The sequence below is a fragment of the Tachypleus tridentatus genome, chromosome 7 (genome assembly GCF_004210375.1).
Source record: "Tachypleus tridentatus isolate NWPU-2018 chromosome 7, ASM421037v1, whole genome shotgun sequence".
NCBI lineage: Eukaryota > Metazoa > Arthropoda > Merostomata > Xiphosura > Limulidae > Tachypleus > Tachypleus tridentatus.
In genome coordinates, this window is record NC_134831.1 from 104,995,457 (window position 1) to 105,015,446 (window position 19,990).

The 19,990-nt window shown below is 38.5% G+C and overlaps 2 protein-coding genes across 3 annotated transcripts in view; one reads left to right on the forward strand and one right to left on the reverse strand.

Moving 5' to 3' along the window:
- Positions 1–19,990, reverse strand: part of LOC143256321 (agrin-like) — a 355,513-nt gene that overhangs the window by 71,398 nt on the left and 264,125 nt on the right. The window contains exons 5-6 of one of the 2 annotated variants that reach the window (XM_076513398.1): positions 11,850–12,065; positions 10,377–10,592 (exon numbers count right to left, since the gene is read on the reverse strand). In XM_076513398.1, the coding sequence (XP_076369513.1) occupies positions 10,377–10,592; positions 11,850–12,065 (432 nt within the window). Of the gene's footprint in view, positions 1–10,376; positions 10,614–11,849; positions 12,066–19,990 lie in introns of both variants that reach the window. The other variant, XM_076513397.1, reaches the window with a different exon arrangement.
- On the forward strand, positions 13,126–17,020 carry LOC143254907 (uncharacterized). The gene is made up of 2 exons (XM_076509817.1): positions 13,126–13,164; positions 16,474–17,020. Exons 1-2 carry the CDS (start codon positions 13,126–13,128, stop codon positions 16,963–16,965), a joined length of 531 nt encoding a protein of 176 aa, XP_076365932.1. The 3' UTR covers positions 16,966–17,020.

The window sequence follows — 19,990 nt, forward strand, 5'->3', positions numbered from 1 at the left end:
GGTTGTGGTTAATAACAGAACATAATATGATACATCAGTAGGTTGTGGTTAATAACAGAACATAATATGATACATCAGCAGGTTGTTGTTAATAACAGAACATAATATGATACATCAGTGGGTTGTGGTTAATAACAGAACATAATATGATACATCAGTGGGTTGTGGTTAATAACAGAACATAATATGATACATCAGTGGGTTGTGGTAAATAACAGAACATAATATGAATAATCAAAGATTTATTGTAAACAGTAAAATATCCAAATCATCAGAAAACTGATAATATATATAAACAGTTAAAGTGTGTAGTTAAACATCAGTGTATATTACCAGGCCATAGTAGAGTAGTATACAATGTTAAGGATATTATGATTTAACAGGAGGGGAATATTCTTCAAATTTGTAGAGGTAAACAGAAGAACGTAACACTGTACAAATCACAAAGTTGTTTGAGTTGCAGACAAATATTTAATAACATCAACTGTGGGTTTGTTTGTTTTTTGAATTTCACGGAAAGGTACACGAGGGCTATCTGCGCTAGTCATCCCTAATATTGCAGTGTAAGACTAGAGGGAAGGCAGCTAGTCATCATCACCACCTCCAAGTCATGGGGTACTCTTTTTACCAACGAATAATAGGATTAACCGTTTCATTATAACGCCCCACGGCTGAAAGGGCGAACATGTTTGGCGCGACGTGGATACGAACCCGCGACCCTCAGATTACGAGTCGAGTCCCTTAACCGCCTGGCCATGCTGAACCTCAACTGTGGAACATGATAATAATGATAAAATTGTTTTGACTCAAGTATCAGATCATAGTCACCTTTTAAAGATAAATTTTCAACAAATTTAATAATTGCCTTAGAAACTGTACTTTGGTTAGGTATAATTCCTGTGTGGCTGCCATATATTTAAACACTTTAGCTTTTGAGTAAAAAATGAAACAAAATATGCGGGTCCTCGAATTCAAGTTCCTCTCGGTCGTTCGCCTGTTTCCGTGACGTTTTACAACTATGACGTAATAGTTGCCAAACACGCTTCGTTGCGCGCCGACCATTTTGTTCCTTTCAGTGCTGGTGTTTTATGTAAATCTATTGGTGCTTTTGTCGGATTACATACTTTGTGAGACTGTTTTTTGTCTTGATATTGCTAATTTATGTTTGTTTTATGATAACATGGATTACTGCGTTGTTTATGGTTGTAAAAACGGTTTGACATTGGGCAAACCCCTCTGAAGCCATCCTTTGCCATCACAAAAAGAACAAATTTAAAGGTATGTGTGCAGTATAAAGCGATAAACAATAACTAGTATAATATAATAATTTAAAAAGTACAAGTTTTTGAAGAATGTAACTAGATATACACATTTCATATTCATGAGCGTGTTTTGCATTTGTGGCACCTGAAAGTCAGTGAAACCTTGATTTCCTAGTCCAGACAGTGGACAAATCTATCCCAAGTAGAGTATATTCCAAGTTTAAAAGCTGGTAGATCATTCTGTAGATGTTTTTGTATCATTTTTAAATATGGAAAAGTTTGAAGAATTCCATTTTTCAAATTTAACATTTCAAGATAAATTAACTATTCAGACTGCTACATCTAGTTTGATTTTATAGACAGAATTATGACGTATAATTGAAATTCATTTTGTTACGAGTCATAAATACCTGGTACAATGATTGTGGAAGGGCCAAGTATTAGTTACCATAGTCAGCAGAGTATAAACAAATAAAACCAAGTCTGTGATACCAATAATTTATAAACACCAGACACGTTTCGAGATTCTTAAAATTGCACGTGAAATATTACAGACCATATTTGTTGTCATGACTTAGGCTTACCATTCTTCCACTGAAGGTATGACCGACTCGCAACCGGTCTGGGCGCTATCAGTATCACTCACAGTTCCGCTACTCTTACTCGTGAAACTGTCCTCATCACTATAACTTGTCAGATCTGGGTCAAAAGTAACTGTTCTAGGTTCGTTCAGAGGAGGTTTGAACACAAAATCAAAACAGACTCCGCCAATGTTTCACCGTATGCACTGACCATGTTTTTTTGCATTCAACGCGCTGGCGTTGGCGGTTTGTTTGGGAACTATTACGTCACAGTACTTTTCTTAGCGGCAAACGTAAAAACTAAAATGTTCGGATTGCCGCTCGGAAAGGGTTCTTTCTGCACCAAGTTCTATGTTTCCTTTATAAGCACATATTCTTTATAAAAATTGTGAACCTGCAAAATTAATCAGTATGAGTAGTTCTTTTGACTGCAAAGTTTTCTTTTTTCTGTAAAATTCATCTTTAAAGACTGTGTTTTAGTCCGAGACAATACAGACTGTTCTCGATTATCAGATATACCTTAAACTCGAAGATAAATGTGTGATTATTATGATGTATCGAAATACTGAATCAAAAGTTTGTTTCAAATAGTTGTTTATTTTAGTTTACCTGGTAACTTTTTATAGTATTTTGTTTTTAGAATTTTTGTACACAAACTGATTAGGTTAACAACCAGGCTATACCCAACCTTTCTCTGTGTTGATGCTTCACCAGGAACACTTACCACAGATCCAGTAGGTTAACAACCAGGTTATACCCACCCTTTCTCTGTGTTGATGCTTCATCAGGAACACTTACCACAGATCCGGTTAAATTAACGACCAGGCTACACCCAAACTTTCTCTATGTTGGTGCTTCACCAGGAATACTTACCACATATAAGGTTAGGTTAACGACCAGGCGATACTTAACCTTTCTCTGTGTTGATGCTTCATCAGGAACACTTACCACAGATCCAGTAGGTTAACGACCAGCCCATAACAAATCTTTCTGTATATTGATGCTTCACCAGGAACACTTACCACAGATCCAGTAGGTTAACAACCAGGTTATACCCACCCTTTCTCTGTGTTGATGCTTCATCAGGAACACTTACCACAGATCCGGTTAAATTAACGACCAGGCTACACCCAAACTTTCTGTATGTTGATGCTTCATCAGGAACACTTACCACAGATCCAGTAGGTTAACAACCAGGCTATACCCAACCTTTCTCTGTGTTGGTGCTTCACCAGTAACACTTACCACAGATCCAGTAGGTTAACGACCAGCCCATAACAAATCTTTCTGTATATTGATGCTTCACCAGGAACACTTACCACAGATCCAGTAGGTTAACAACCAGGTTATACCCACCCTTTCTCTGTGTTGATGCTTCATCAGGAACACTTACCACAGATCCGGTTAAATTAACGACCAGGCTACACCCAAACTTTCTCTATGTTGGTGCTTCACCAGGAATACTTACCACATATAAGGTTAGGTTAACGACCAGGCGATACTTAACCTTTCTCTGTGTTGATGCTTCATCAGGAACACTTACCACAGATCCAGTAGGTTAACGACCAGCCCATAACAAATCTTTCTGTATATTGATGCTTCACCAGGAACACTTACCACAGATCCAGTAGGTTAACAACCAGGTTATACCCACCCTTTCTCTGTGTTGATGCTTCATCAGGAACACTTACCACAGATCCGGTTAAATTAACGACCAGGCTACACCCAAACTTTCTGTATGTTGATGCTTCATCAGGAACACTTACCACAGATCCAGTAGGTTAACAACCAGGCTATACCCAACCTTTCTCTGTGTTGGTGCTTCACCAGTAACATTTACCACAGATCCAGTAGGTTAACGACCAGCCCATAACAAATCTTTCTGTATATTGATGCTTCACCAGGAACACTTACCACAGATCCAGGTTGGTTAACAACACGGCTATACCCAACCTTTCTCTGTGTTGGTGCTTCATCAAGAACACTTGCCACAGATCCAGTAGGTTAACAACCAGGCTATACCCAACCTTTTCCTATGTTGGTGCTTCACCAGGAACACTTACCACAGATAAGGTTAGGTTAACGACCAGGTGAAATCCAATTTTTCTCTGTGTTGATGCTTCATCAGGAACACTTATCAAATATCCAGCAGCTTAACGACCAGTTTATACCCAAACCTTTCTCTGCGCTGATGCTTCATCAGGAACACTTACCACAGATCCAGTAGCTTAACGGTCAGGTTATACCCAACCTTTCTCTGTGTTGATGCTTCACCAGGAACACTTGCAACATATACGGTTAAGTTAACGACCAGGCTATACCCAACCTTTCTGTATGTTGATGCTTTATCTGTAACACTTGCAACAGATCCAATAGGTTAACGACCAGGTCATAACAAATCTTTCTGTATGTTGATGCTTCACCAGAAACACTTACCACAAATCCGGTTAAGTGAAAGACCAGGCTATACCCAACCTTTCTCTGTGTTGGTGCTTCACCAGGAACACTTACCACATATCCAGTAGGTTAACGACCAGGCTATACCCAACCTTTCTCTGTGTTGGTGCTTCATCAGGAACATTTACCACAGATCCAGTAGGTTAACAACCAGGCTATACACAACCTTTCTCTGTGTTGGTGCTTCATCAGGAACACTTGCCACAGGTCCAGTTAGGTTAACGACCAGGATATATACCCAACCGTTCTCTATGTTGATGCTTCATCAGGAACACTTACCACAGATCCGGTAGGTTAACGACCAGGTTATACCCACCCTTTCTCTGTGTTGATGCTTCATCAGGAACACTTACCACAGATCCGGTTAAATTAACGACCAGGCTATACCCAACCTTTCACTGTGTTGATGCTTCACCAGGAACACTTACCAGATCCAGTAGGTTAACAACCAGGTTATACCCAACCTTTCTCTGTGTTGGTGCTTCATCAAGAACACTTACCACAGATAAGGTTAGGTTAACGACCAGGCGATACCCAACCTTTCTCTGTGTTGATGCTTCATCAGGAACACTTACCACAGATCGAGAAGGTTAACGACCAGCCTATACCCAACATTTCTATATGTTGATGCTTCATCAGGAACACTTACCACAGATCCAGTAGGTTAACGACCAGGTCATAACGAACCTTTCTCTGTGTTGGTGCTTCATCAGGAACACTTACCACAAATCCGGTTAAATTAACGACCAGGCTATACCCAAACTTTCTCTATGTTGGTGCTTCACCAGGAATACTTACCACATATAAGGTTAGGTTAACGACCAGGCGATACTCAACCTTTCTCTGTGTTGATGCTTCATCAGGAACACTTACCACAGATCCAGTAGGTTAACGACCATGTTATACCCTACCTTTCTGTATGTTGATGCTTCATCAGGAACACTTACCACAGATCCAGTAGGTTAACAACCAGGCTGTACCCAACCTTTCTCTATGTTGGTGCTTCACCAGGAACACTTACCAGAGATAAGGTTAGGTTAACGACCAGGCTATACCCAACCTTTCTCTGTGTTGATGTTTCATCAGGAACACTTACCACATATACGGTTAAGTTAACGACCAGGCTATACCCAACCTTTCTCTGTGTTGGTGCTTCATCAGGAACACTTACCACAGATCTAGTAGGTTAACGACCAGGCCATACCCAAACTTTCTCTGTGTTGGTGCTTCATCAGGAACATTTACCACAGATCCAGTAGGTTAACAACCAGGTTATACCCAACCTTTCTGTATGTTGATGCTTCATCAGGAACACTTGCCACAGATCCACTTAGGTTAACGGCCAGGCTATATCCTACCTTTCTCTGTGTTGGTGCTTCACCAGGAACACTTACCACATATCTAGTAGTTTAAGGACCAGGCCATAACAAATCTTTCTGTATATTGGTGCCTCATCAGGAACACTTACCACCGATCCAGTAGGTTAACGACCAGGCTATACCCAACCTTTCTCTGTGTTGATGCTTCACCAGGAACACTTACCACAGATCCAGTAGGTTAACGACCAGCCCATAACAAATCTTTCTGTATATTGATGCTTCACCAGGAACACTTACCACAGATCCAGGTTGGTTAACAACACGGCTATACCCAACCTTTCTCTGTGTTGGTGCTTCATCAAGAACACTTGCCACAGATCCAGTAGGTTAACAACCAGGCTATACCCAACCTTTCTCTATGTTGGTGCTTCACCAGGAACACTTACCACAGATAAGGTTAGGTTAACGACCAGGCGAAATCCAACCTTTCTCTGTGTTGATGCTTCATCAGGAACACTTATCAAATATCCAGCAGCTTAACGACCAGTTTATACCCAAACATTTCTCTGCGCTGATGCTTCATCAGGAACACTTACCACAGATCCAGTAGCTTAATGGTCAGGTTATACCCTACCTTTCTCTGTGTTGATGCTTCACCAGGAACACTTGCCACATATACGGTTAAGTTAACGACCAGGCTATACCCAACCTTTCTGTATGTTGATGCTTTATCTGTAACACTTGCAACAGATCCAATAGGTTAACGACCAGGTCATAACAAATCTTTCTGTATGTTGATGCTTCACCAGAAACACTTACCACAAATCCGGTTAAGTGAAAGACCAGACTATACCCAACCTTTCTCTGTGTTGGTGCTTCACCAGGAACACTTACCACATATCCAATAGGTTAACGACCAGGCTATACCCAACCTTTCTCTGTGTTGGTGCTTCATCAGGAACATTTACCACAGATCCAGTAGGTTAACAACCAGGCTATACCCAACCTTTCTCTGTGTTGGTGCTTCATCAGGAACATTTAGTACAGATCCAGTAGGTTAATAACCAGGCTATACCCAACCTTTCTCTGTGTTGATGCTTCACCAGGAACACTTACCACAGATCAAGTAGGTTAACAACCAGGCTATACCCAACCTTTCTCTGTGATGATGCTTCACCAGGAACACTTACCACATATCCAGTAGGTTAACGACCAGGCTATACCCAACCTTTCTCTGTGTTGGTGCTTCATCAGGAACATTTACCACAGATCCAGTAGGTTAACAACCAGGCTATACCCAACCTTTCTCTGTGTTGGTGCTTCATCAGGAACATTTACTACAGATCCAGTAGGTTAACAACCAGGCTATACCCAACCTTTCCCTATGTTGATGTTTCATCACGAACACTTACCACATATACGGTTAAGTTAACGACCAGGCGAAACCCAACCTTTCTCTGTGTTGATGCTTCATCAGGAACACTTATCAAAGATCCAGCAGCTTAACGACCAGTTTATACCCAAACCTTTCTCTGCGCTGATGCTTCATCAGGAACACTTACAACAGATCCAGCAGCTTAACGGTCAGGTTATACCCTACCTTTCTCTGTGTTGACGCTCCACAAGGAACACTTACCAGATAAAGTAGGTTAACAGCCAGGTTATACCCAACCTTTCTCTGTGTTGATGCTTTACCAGGAACACTTACCACATATACGGTTAAGTTAACGACCAGGGTACACCCAACCTTTCTGTATGTTGATGCTTTATCAGTAACACTTGCAACAGATCCAGTAGGTTAACGACCAGGTCATAACAAATCTTTCTGTATGTTGATACTTCACCAGAAACACTTACCACAAATCCAGTTAAGTGAAAGACCAGGCTATACCCAACCTTTCTCTGTGTTGGTGCTTCACCAGGAACACTTACCACATATCCAGTAGGTTAACGACCAGGCCATAACAAATCTTTCTGTATGTTGATGCTTCACCAGGAACACTTACCACAGATAAGGTTAGGATAACGAGCAGGCTACACCCAACCATTCTCTGTGTTGGTGCTTCACCAGGAACACTTACCACAGATCCAGGTAGGTTAACAGCCAGGTTATACCCAACCTTTCTCTGTGTTGATGCTTCACCAAAAACACTTGCCACAGATCCAGTAGGTTAATGACCAGGCTATAGCCAACCTTTCTCTGTGTTGATGCTTCATCAGGAACACTTATCACAGGTCCAGCAGCTTAACGACCTGGTTATACCCAGCCTTTCTCTGCGTTGATGCTTCATCAGGAACACTTATCACAGATCCAGTAGGTTAACAGCCACGTTATACCCAACCTTTCTCTGTGTTGATGCTTCACCAGGAACACTTACCACATATACGGTTAAGTTAACGACCAGGCTATACCCAACCTTTCTAGATGTTGATGCTTTATCAGTAGCACTTGCCACAGATCCAGTAGGTTAACGACCAGGCTATAACAAATCTTTCTGTATATTAACGCTTCATCAGGAACACTTATCACAGATCCCGAAGCTTAACGACCTGGTTATACCCAGCCTTTCTCACCGTTGATGCTTCATCAGGAATACTTACCACAGATCCAGTAGCTTAACGGTCAGGTTATACCCTACCTTTCTTTGTGTTGACGCTTCACCAGGAACACTTACCACAGACCCAGTAGGTTAACGACCAGTTCATAACAAATCTTTCTATATGTTGATGCTTCACCAGGAACACTTACCACAGATCCAATAGGTTAACGACCAGTTCATAACAAACCTTTCTGTATATTGATGCTTCACTAGGAACACTTACCACAAATCCGGTTAAGTTAACGACCAGGCCATACACAACTTTCTCTGTGTTGATGCTTCATCAGGAACACTTACCACAGATCCGGTTAAGTTAACGACCAGGCTATATCCAACCTTTCTCTGTGTTGATACTTCACCGAAAACACTTACCAGATCCAATAGGTTAACAACCAGGTTATACCCAACCTTTCTCTGTGTTGGTGCTTCATCAGGAACACTGGCCACAGATCCAGTAGGTTAACAACCAGGCTATACCCAACCTTTCTCTATGTTGGTGCTTCACCAGGAACACTTATCACAAATCCGGTTAAGTTAACGACCAGGCTATACCCAACCTTTCTCTATGTTGGTGCTTCACCAGGAACACTTACCACAGATAAGGTTAGGTTAAAGACCAGGCTATACCTAACCTTTCTCTGTGTTGATGTTTCATCAGCAACACATAACACATATACGGTTAAGTTAATGACCAGGCGAAACTCAAACTTTCTCTGTGTTGGTGCTTCACCAGGAACACTTACCACAGATCTAGTAAGTTAACGACCAGGCTATACCAACCTTTCTCTGTGTTGGTGCTTCATCAGGAACATTTACTACAGATCCAGTAGCTTAAAGGCCAGGTTATACCCTACCTTTCTTTGTGTTGACGCTTCACCAGGAACACTTACCACAGATCCAGTAGTTTAACGACCAGGTCATAACAAATTGTTCTGTATGTTGATGCTTCACCAGGAACACTTACCACAAATCCGGTTAAGTTAACGACCAGGCTATACCCAACCTTTCTTTGTGTTGATGCTTCATCAGGAACACTTCCGACATATACGGTTAGGTTAACGACCAGGCTATACCCAACCTTTCTCTGTGTTGATGTTTCATCAGGAACACATAACACATATACGGTTAAGTTAATGACCAGGCGAACCTCAAACTTTCTCTGTGTTGGTGCTTCACCAGGAACACTTACCACAGATCCAGTAGGTTAACGACCAGGCCATAACAAATCTTTCTGTATGTTGGTGCTTCATTAGGAACACTTACCACAGATCCAGTAGGATAACGACCAGGCCATAAGAAATCTTTCTGTATGTTGGTGCTTCACCAGTAACACTTACCACAGATCCAGTTAGGCTAATGACCAAGCTATACCCAACCTTTCTCTGTATTGGTGCTTCACTGGGGACACTTACCACAGATCCAGTAGATTAACGACCAGGCCATAACAAATCTTTCTGTATATTGATGCTTCACCAGGAACACTTACCACAGATCCAAGTAGGTTAACGACCAGGCTATACCCAACCTTTCTCTGTGTTGATGCTTCATCAGGAACATTTACCACAGATCCGGTTAAGTTAACGACCAGGCTATACCCAGCCTTTTTCTGTGTTGGTCCTTAACCAGGATCACTTACCACAGATCCAGTAGGTTAAGGACCAGGCCATAACAAATCTTTCTGTATGTTGGTTCTTCATCAGGAACACTTACCACAGATCCTGTAGGTTAACGACCAGGCCATAACAAATCTTTCTGTATATTGATGCTTCACCAGAAACACTTACCACAGATCCAGGTAGGTTAACGACCAGGCTATACCCAACCTTTCTCTGTGTTGATGCTTCATCAGGAAGACTTACCACAGATCCGGTTAAGTTAACGACCAGGCGAAACCCAAACTTTCTCTGTGTTGATGCTTCATCAGGAACACTTATCACAGATCCAGCAGCTTAAAGGCCAGGTTATACCCAATTTTTGTCTGTGTTGATGCTTCACCAGGAACACTTACCACAGATCCAGTAGGTTAACGACCAGGCTATACCCAATCTTTCTGTATGTTGATGCTTCACCAGGAACACTTACCACAGATCCAGTTAGGTTAACGACCAGGTTATACCCAACCTTTCTGTATGTTGATGCTTCATCAGGAACACTTACCACAGACTCCTCTGTAAGCTACGGCGACGTTCTTCTTCTGAACACAAGCCTGTCTTTGGAGCTCACAGTCGCTGTCGTAAGTTTCTTGGTCTGTTCCACAGACCGGCCTCATGACCGGTTCACAGCTGCTTGGACACTTGCAGCTTGCGATTCCATATCTGTCGATGTCACACTTTTGACCAGGACCACACTGGACACTCTCACACGGGTTCGCCCCTTGGGACAATAGACGGAAAGCTACATTTGAGCTAGGACGTTAGTTCACACAAGGGTAAACAGCATTGGCTTTAGAAATTACTGACCACAAGATCACGCGCGAATAATTTGCAATAATTATAAAACGATCTCAGAGTAAACAACCTAATATTTCCTTAACAATGTTTTGAACGTTATCGGCTAAAAGAAACACGTTATGAAAACAAAGAAGGCTTGATTTACAAAAGGTCAAATCAAGATTTAATAAGTGACAAGAAGGCTTAACACCGATAGCAATGATTTATTAAAATAAAACAGTCTCGCCCGTTAAAGCTATATTTTAGTGGATATGGGGAAAGAAAACACTAATTTGACAAGGGACTGGATAAAGTTCATTTTTTATTTCTTTTTTTTTTCAAAATTAAGAGTCGAGGAACATTACTATTCTCACAAGTTTTTGCAAGGAAAACAAAAACTAAACAAAAGTTTATCACTGTAGAAAACGATTACGTTACCCCTAACATGTGAGGTTAGAACAGCTTTATGAAAACTATGCAGGTAAGTTTTTATAATCGAAGGTAAACACAGAAGGATGAATCTCTAATGTCTAAAAATGATGAAGTTTGTGTCCCTAGGGGACACTGGTTTGCTAAAATAAGAAGGATTGTTAACGGCGTTGATTGATTAAAGTTTTTAAGCTTGTAAATGAAATAGAAAATGCAGGATTATGTCAAACTTATTACGTCGTTTTACTGTATGAATATTCCTACTGTAATAATTAACACGTACACGAACATACTGCTGTAATCTGACGTTCATTTTAATTTTGTTTTATGGCCCGGCATGGCCAGGTGGGTTGAGGCGTTCGACTCGTAATCTAAAGACAGTGGGTTCGAATCCCTGTCGCACCAAACATACTCGCCATTTCACCCGTGGAGGCGTTATAACGTGATGGTCAATCCCACTATTCGTTATGACTAGCTGCCTTCCCTTTAGTCTTACACTGCTAAATTAGGGACGGTTAGCGCAGATAGCCCTCGTGTAGCTTTGCGCGAAATTAAAAATCAAACAAACAAACAATTTTGTTTTAACTGGAATTTTAATATCGGAATTATAGTTTCGGAAACGTGACTTGTTGAGCAAATAAGCTAAATAGGTAATTATTCTAAGTAAGTATTAATTAGGAATAGTTAATTAATTCTATATGAAATTACGAAATAATAAGATTATTTCCAATCATATCTGCATAAAATTGGTATATATAACTTTCTTTCTTACCTTCACTACACTTGTCCATATAGATGATCCTGAGACCTTGTCGTGACTTGCACGCCTCCACGCGGAGAATACATTCATTAGTGTATGTATTTCCATCAGAACCACACACGGGCTGGAAATCATGAGAGCAAACTGCATTACACCGACATATTGGGTTCCGGTTGTCGTCGAGTTGACATACTTGATTAGATGGGCATTCTACTCCGAGACACGGGTCTAAAAATTATAAAGTAACATGTAATAACTTTAAAAATCACCATCTATTAGTAAAGTACTATAATAATGAACATTTTTACTGAAATTATCTGAAAACCATAACATATATGATATATATATTCCTAAATATTTAGGAAGAATAATATAACACATAAATAAATGGGTTTGTCATCTAATTAGGAAACAGGTGGGTTTATCATCCAATCAGAAAACAGATGGTTTATAGTCCAATCATAAAAGAGGTGGATTTATCATCCAATAACGAAGCAGGTGGTTTTAGCATCTAACTGATAAACTACATGTGTTATAAAGTTAGAAGATAGGTAGTTATGTATTTATTTTTCTTCTTTTAACACGATGACCAACCTCGGCATACTAGTACTGAAGACCGTATTTCTTTCAGCCATCATCAGCTTTCCCTTCTTCCCAACAATTGATCTGCAGCGATGTTCACTGAAATCTCGTACAGTCTCCCATAAATTGTCTAGTATCTTATATTTTTAACTTTCACCCAAGCTGTATCAGAGTGAATGACTCGAGACGTATATCGTCGAATGGATTTCAGTTTCCTTTTCAAGAAAACAATTATGCATATATAAAGCGTTTCTTAAAGCTTTGCTTGTTAACCATTTAACACGAGCTAGAACTTCACGATAACGGCTGTTTGGGTCAGAAGGTTCACTTTCGTAACCACAGTCCTCACTTTACACATGAAAGCGTTGGTCCTGATTGGTTTGAGTTGTTTCTTTGGAACAAGCTGCTGTAATAAGTTCTCTACTGTGTAAGTTTTATTGTTTCCAAGAAGACCTCTTCTGTGAGAAAATCTGTTGAATCACATATTTTATAACAATCTCACCATTAAAGGATATGGTAAAATGTTTATGATCCTTTAATATTTTTCGTTACATGATTTTAGTTTGCCTTCAAATTATTCGTCAATAAATACTACACCATATTTTGTTAGTTCGATATTAGGTTATACAGTGGATCAGAACTCATTGTCTTTAAGTAGTAAACTTCTTCAGGTTAACTTACACATAAAAACGTTTTTGTCAATATAATGCATCTTCGACTGCGTGGAGTAAAGAAACTGAAAAAGGTATTCGTGCTCTAAAAGAACAATCCATGAAAATTCGGGTTAGTTCATTACAGAATTTGTTTCAAGTTTAGAATATAGCATAAGATGTTTAATACATTAACTAGTAAACAAAGAGTAGTGACAACTGTAGCAACCACTGAGGAAAGAATTACATGTTTTTACAATAGGAGAGAATATCCAATAAAACCAGGTAAGAGTAGTGACAACTGGTAACTGTAGTAACCACTGAGGAAAGAATTACATGTTTCTACAATAGGACAGAATCACCAGTAAAACCAGGTAAGATTAGTAACAACTGATGGCTGGTAACCATGGTCTTCTATAGATAGGTGAATTGATAAGATGGCTAAGTGTTAGAGACATAAAGATAGAAAGATAAGTATCAAATATCATTAGACGGACAAATGGATTAAAAGATAGAAATAAGAAATGCTAAATATAACAATTTTCATAGATAAGTTGACAATTCTATTAGCTACAGTTAACTAGGGAGACGAGTGTGACTGGACGTAGTTAGATATGTTTACAATAACGAGGCTTACTTAGGGGAAAAAAAGAGTCGTTAATGAACCTGAAAAAACAGATAATATTTCATGTTCCACATACTTATCATAGGCCTAACGAGTCAGGTGAATTAGTGTAGATGTGCCTGTTTCTACAGGCGTGTTGTACGGTTTTCAAGTTAATCATATTTCTAGTTTAAATACACAGAGATCCAGTCCTGGTAGAGGGTAAACATTGTTTACAATACACAGAGATCCAGTCCTGGTAGACGGTAAACATTATTTACAATACACAGAGATCCAGTCCTGGTAGAGAGTAAACATTGTTTACAATACACAGAGATCCAGTCCTGGTAGACGGTAAACATTATTTACAATACACAGAGATCCAGTCCTGGTAGAGAGTAAACATTGTTTACAATACACAGAGATCCAGTCCTGGTAGAGAGTAAACATTGTTTACAATACACAGAGATCCAGTCCTGGTAGACAGTAAACATTGTTTACAATACACAGAGATCCAGTCCTGGTAGAGAGTAAACATTGTTTACAATACACAGAGATCCAGTCCTGGTAGAGAGTAAACATTGTTTACAATACACAGAGATCCAGTCCTGGTAGACAGTAAACATTGTTTACAATACACAGAGATCCAGTCCTGGTAGACGGTAAATATTGTGTACAATGTCGAGTCTTCATACAAATCACTAAAGTTGATAATATGTGAGATTATTAATATAAAGAAAATAGTCGCACATTACAAGTCCTGCTATAAATATTTTTATAATTCACCAGTGTACAATGTACACATCATTACATACGTCTGTAAGACGCCACCTAGCATAAAAACATTTTTTCTCAGATTCAAGCAAGAAAATATACTTCGTGAATAACAAGAATAATTAGTTGTGTAAACAGAGTTATAAGTGTAAGAAAAGCGTATGATTTAAGTGGTCCTGTTAGTTTAGACTTTTGAAGGTGGTTTAATAGTGTGAGAACTGTGATTATGGTAGAAATCGTTTGTAAAAGTCTAACAGTTGTACGAAATAAGACAAACAACAAACATCTTTCTGAAAAAGTGTACGGTGTGCTTCTGCGAAGTAGTCGAAACATTACTTCAAATTACAGATTGTTCCAGTGCATATTAAAATAAATAACAATGTATTGCTTATCGACTGGACCAAATTACAGAATTATTTTAGTTGTCATGGTAAACGTCACACAGTCCTTTAAAGACTCAGAAAAGAACTGTTTACGTGAGTTAGCTGGGGTGAATTTTGATATAATTGAATAAACTACTGTCTGGTAGAAACGGAGATAATCTGTAATATTGTTAGTACATATGTTTTTGTTCTGGGTTGTTGTATGTGAAGAGCTCCATAAAACATCTTCGTTTGTATACACTCCAGATCGATTGTCTTGAAAGGAACATTTGTCTAATTAATAATGTGGTGAGTGACATCTCTCTGAACCTATTTGACACAACCACAGCAGTTTAATAACTGTACTCTAAGACATTGTTTGGTGATTTTCACATTGACAAAATCTACAACTTTGTGTATCATAACAAATATTACAACAGACTGAAAAGTGTTTATTGTGCATCCGAAAGAATGGAATATTATTTTCATTTTTATTAGCTATAAAATGTACTTCATAACTAAATTATTCACTAAACCTAAGCCTAATTCTATTTAGATATACGATAGAGTTTCCTGTAAAATTGTATCAATTTTTAATTTATAAAACAAAACAGTTAATTAATTACATTATAAAATAAAATTTAAAATCAAATATCAAATGCAGTGAACACATTACAACTGACTGTCTTCATGTCTTTTGTCTTCTTCGACATGTTCATAAAACATCAAACATGGCTGCTAAAGTTTCGAACTGTCAAATACTTCTGCACTGAGTTAACTCGTTTGTTTGTTTGTTTTGAATTTCGTGAATAGCTACACGAGGGCTATCTGTGCTAGTAGTCCCTAATATTGCAATGTAAAACTAGAGGGAAGGCAGTTAGTTATCATCACCCACCGCCAACTCTGGGGATACTCTTTTACCAACAAATAGTGGGAGTTGCTGTCATATTATAACGCCCCTACGGCTGAAAGGGCAAGCATATTTGGCGAGAAGGTGGTTCGAGCCCGCGACCGTTTGATTGCGAATCAATCGCCCTAACCACCTGGCTACGCCCCGGGCCAGGTTAACTCGTTTTCTTTATGACTTGCGTCAGAAAACCTTTTCCTTTGTCTTATCTTCTACTGAAGCAAATTGGTTTGGCCATAATTTAAGTCTAAGAAAATATTTTATATCTTTTCCTTCAGTGTCAGATATATATATCCGGTGGCGCCAAAATAGGTATACAGTTGATAATTAACTTGACGGTACTTTACACATGACATGGAATTATGGGAAAGTTAATCCCAACTTAACCCGGCAGATGTTGAAACTAAAACCCCGTTGTTCACAGAACCCTGGAGACTATTTGTCATGTCAAACTCGTGTAAACTTTCTGATACAAGTGTGTCAGTTCATAAACTCCTGTAAATACGTTTGTGTTGAAACTTAACACTTGGTGACTTCCTACCGCACACTTCGTCCCAGAGTATTCCTCTCCCCAAAAGGTAAGAGTCCATATACAACTGTATATCTATATTCGATTCGCTCTGTTTATTTTCAGACCTCATACAGAATTTATACACATACATTATATATATAATGTTTACCCACTCAGAATGACAAGTGAAAACAACTGTATTGTTTCTGTGAACTAACTGTATTTACAAATATTTATTTTTAATAGAAAACGTGCACAGTAAAAAACAACACAGTGTTGTCCTTTGTCAACTGTTTTGAGTCATATAAAGAAAACATAATTTTTGTGGCAAGTCATCTTGTCACATCCAGTTCTGTGACAGGTCATCTAGCCACACCCACTTCTGTGACAAGTCATCTTGCCGTACCCAGTTCTGTGACAGGTCATCTAGCCACACCCAGTTTTGTGACAGGTCATCTAACCACATCCAGTTCTGTGACAGGTCACCTAGCCACACCCAGTTCTGTGACAAGTCATCTAGCCACACCCAGTTTTGTGACAGGTCATCTAGCCACACCCAGTTCTGTGACAGGTCATCTAGCCACACCCAGTTCTGTGACAAGTCATCTAGCCACATTCAGTTCTGTAACAGGTCATCTAGCCACACCCAGTTCTGTAACAAGTCATCTAGCCACACCCGGTTTTGTGACAGGTCATCTAGTCACACCCAGTTCTGTGACAGGTCATCTAGCCACATGAAGTTCTGTGACAGGTCATCTAGCCACATCAAGTTCTGTGACAGGTCATCTAGCTACACCCAGTTCTGTGACAGGTCATCTGGCCACACCCAGTTCTGTGACAGGTCATCTAGCCACACCCAGTTCTGTGACAGGTCATCTAGCTACACCCAGTTCTGTGACAGGTCATCTGGCCACACCCAGTTCTGTGACAGGTCATCTAGCCACACCCAGTTCTGTGACAGGTCATCTAGCCACACCCAGTTCTGTGACAAATCATCTAGCCACACCCAGTTTTGTGACAGGTCATCTAGCCACACCCAGTTCTGTGACAAATCATCTAGCCACACCCAGTTCTGTGACAGGTCATCTAGCCACACGCAGAATGTTATGTGATACTACTAATTCAATAAAGACACATTTAATTCTTTAACTATTTCACGTTCACAAACTGTACACAGGAGCTGTGCCTTGTCTGATTAATAAATATGTATTGAATATGCAGTTTGTGTGACTTGGATCCCTGCCAAGTCCATATACAAGGAAGAAAGTCCTCAACTTCACTTTTAACTGTACTTTACAAGTACGTTGAGAGAAACTGAAAAAAAAATATTATGTGAACACAAAAATTAAAACACCACTAGTCTTTGAATAATCGAATAGAGGGCGGGCTCATAAACAGTAACTAAAGTGTCTCCATCTAGAATAAAAAACAACAACACAACAATATAAACTTGAGGGAAATCAATAAACGGTAGAAGACTTTCTCTTCAAGACTAGAACATTCGGACGATAAACTGAACCGTTTCTAAGAAATCGTTGATATGATAACCTCCGACTCAGACTATCTTCATATTTCCAATATACTTTATGATTTTTCGAGTTGTTTGATCTAACACCAGAAATTTATGATATTAATACGACTTCATTCGATATTACGTTAGAAGGTTATTAGTTTAGTACGATTGATATATATAGTAGTATATTAAGTCATTTAACTGGATATTTAGTTTGCTTTATTCTATAATACGATATTAATCGCGCTTTCTAAGAACGATGTTCCAGGTTTTGGAAAAACTCCCCCCATCATTGACGACAATGATTAAGTACTACTGCCGTATCAAGCGTCTACTGAGGACGGAACGATCAATCTCAGGCCACTCATTTTGACAAACCTTCAACAGACCCTCAACTACATCTGCTTCCAAAACTACTTTTACCAAAGGAACAAAAATACATTGGAGTTCTTGGAGGTGTGTACAATCTAACAGGACTGCTGTGATTGTAGTTTCTTCGACCATTTATCTCAAGAAGAACAGTAACACTTCATTTTAGGGTGTGGCTAAACTTGTGAACGAGCTTTTATCACTTTCCAATCTTGTTTATTATCCTGTTAATGGTACCACTGGTTAGGCCTAGCTCAATCTTAATACGTTTTATCTTTGACTATCAAGTACTAGGGAATTCACTATGAACCAAATGCATGACTTTTAAACACATCGCCTATGACGTCACAGCCCGAACATACGGCGACATTCCACTGCACTACATATATAATACGTTCACATAAAGTGTGTTCACGTATGCTGATCATGGACTTTATTTACTGGGCAGTTATTAGTTGCGCCTATTTTTGTGGAAAAAGTTATGAACTAGCTAGTTCAGAACGAGGCCTGGCATGGCCAAGCGTGTTATGAACTGGCTAGTTTAGAAAGAGGCCTGGCATGGCCAAGCGTGTCATGACCTGGCTAGTTCAGAACGTTATACCCATCTCAGATGTTTTAATTATTCAGCAAAAGGAGGGGCGGCTACCCACTCTACCTCCGCTGGCTCAATCATTGCAACAACCTTATATCGATCAAGAGAAAATTTTATTGTTCATGAGGTTGGTTGTTTGAATTACTACAACAGCAGAGGGAAACTGAGTTTATTGGAATCAATATAACAGTTGTAATAATTAGGTTTGTTTGAATCAGTACAACAGTTATAATAATTAGGTTTGTTTGAATCAATACAACAGTTATAATAATTAGGTTTGTTTGAATCAATACAACAGTTATAATAATTAGGCTTGTTTGAATCAACAGAACAGTTATAATAGTTAAGTTTGTTTGAATCAATACAACAGTTATAATAATTAGGTTTGTTTGAATCAATACAATAGTTATAATAGTTAAGTTTGTTTGAATCAATACAACAGTTGTAATAATTAGGTTTGTTTGAATCAATACAACAGTTATAATAATTAGGTTTGTTTGAATCAATACAACAGTTATAATAATTAGGTTTGTTTGAATCAATGCAACAGTTATAATAATTAGGTTTGTTTGAATCAATGCAACAGTTATAATAATTAGGTTTGTTTGAATCAATACAACAGTTATAATAATTAGGTTTGTTTGAATCAATACAACAGTTATAATAATTAGGTTTGTTTGAATCAATACAACAGTTATAATAATTAGGTTTGTTTGAATCAATACAACAGTTATAATAATTAGGTTTGTTTGAATCAATACAACAGTTATAATAATTAGGTTTGTTTGAATCAATACAACAGTTATAATAATTAGGTTTGTTTGAATCAGTACAACAGTTATAATAATTAGGTTTGTTTGAATCAGTACAAAAGTTATAATAATTAGGTTTGTTTGAATCAATACAACAGTTATAATAATTAGGTTTGTTTGAATCAGTACAACAGTTATAATAATTAAATTTGTTTGAATCAATACAACAGTTATAATAATTAGGTTTGTTTGAATCAGTACAACAGTTATAATAATTAGGTTTGTTTGAATCAATACAACAGTTATAATAATTAAATTTGTTTGAATCAATACAACAGTTATAATAATTAGGTTTGTTTGAATCAATACAACAGTTATAATAATTAGGTTTGTTTGAATCAATACAACAGTTATAATAATTAAGTTTGTTTGAATCAATACAACAGTTATAATAATTAGGTTTGTTTGAATCAATACAACAGTTATAATAATTAGGTTTGTTTGAATCAATACAACAGTTATAATAATTAGGTTTGT

What these genes read in the sequence shown, in the direction of transcription:
- LOC143254907 (XM_076509817.1), top strand. Translation starts at nt 13,126, where the DNA reads ATGCATCTTCGACTGCGTGGAGTAAAGAAACTGAAAAAG. An exon ending in GAGTAAAGAAACTGAAAAAG is followed by an intron (nt 13,165 to 16,473) that starts GTATTCGTGCTC and finishes TATTTTTAATAG; the next exon opens with AAAACGTGCACAGTAAAAAA.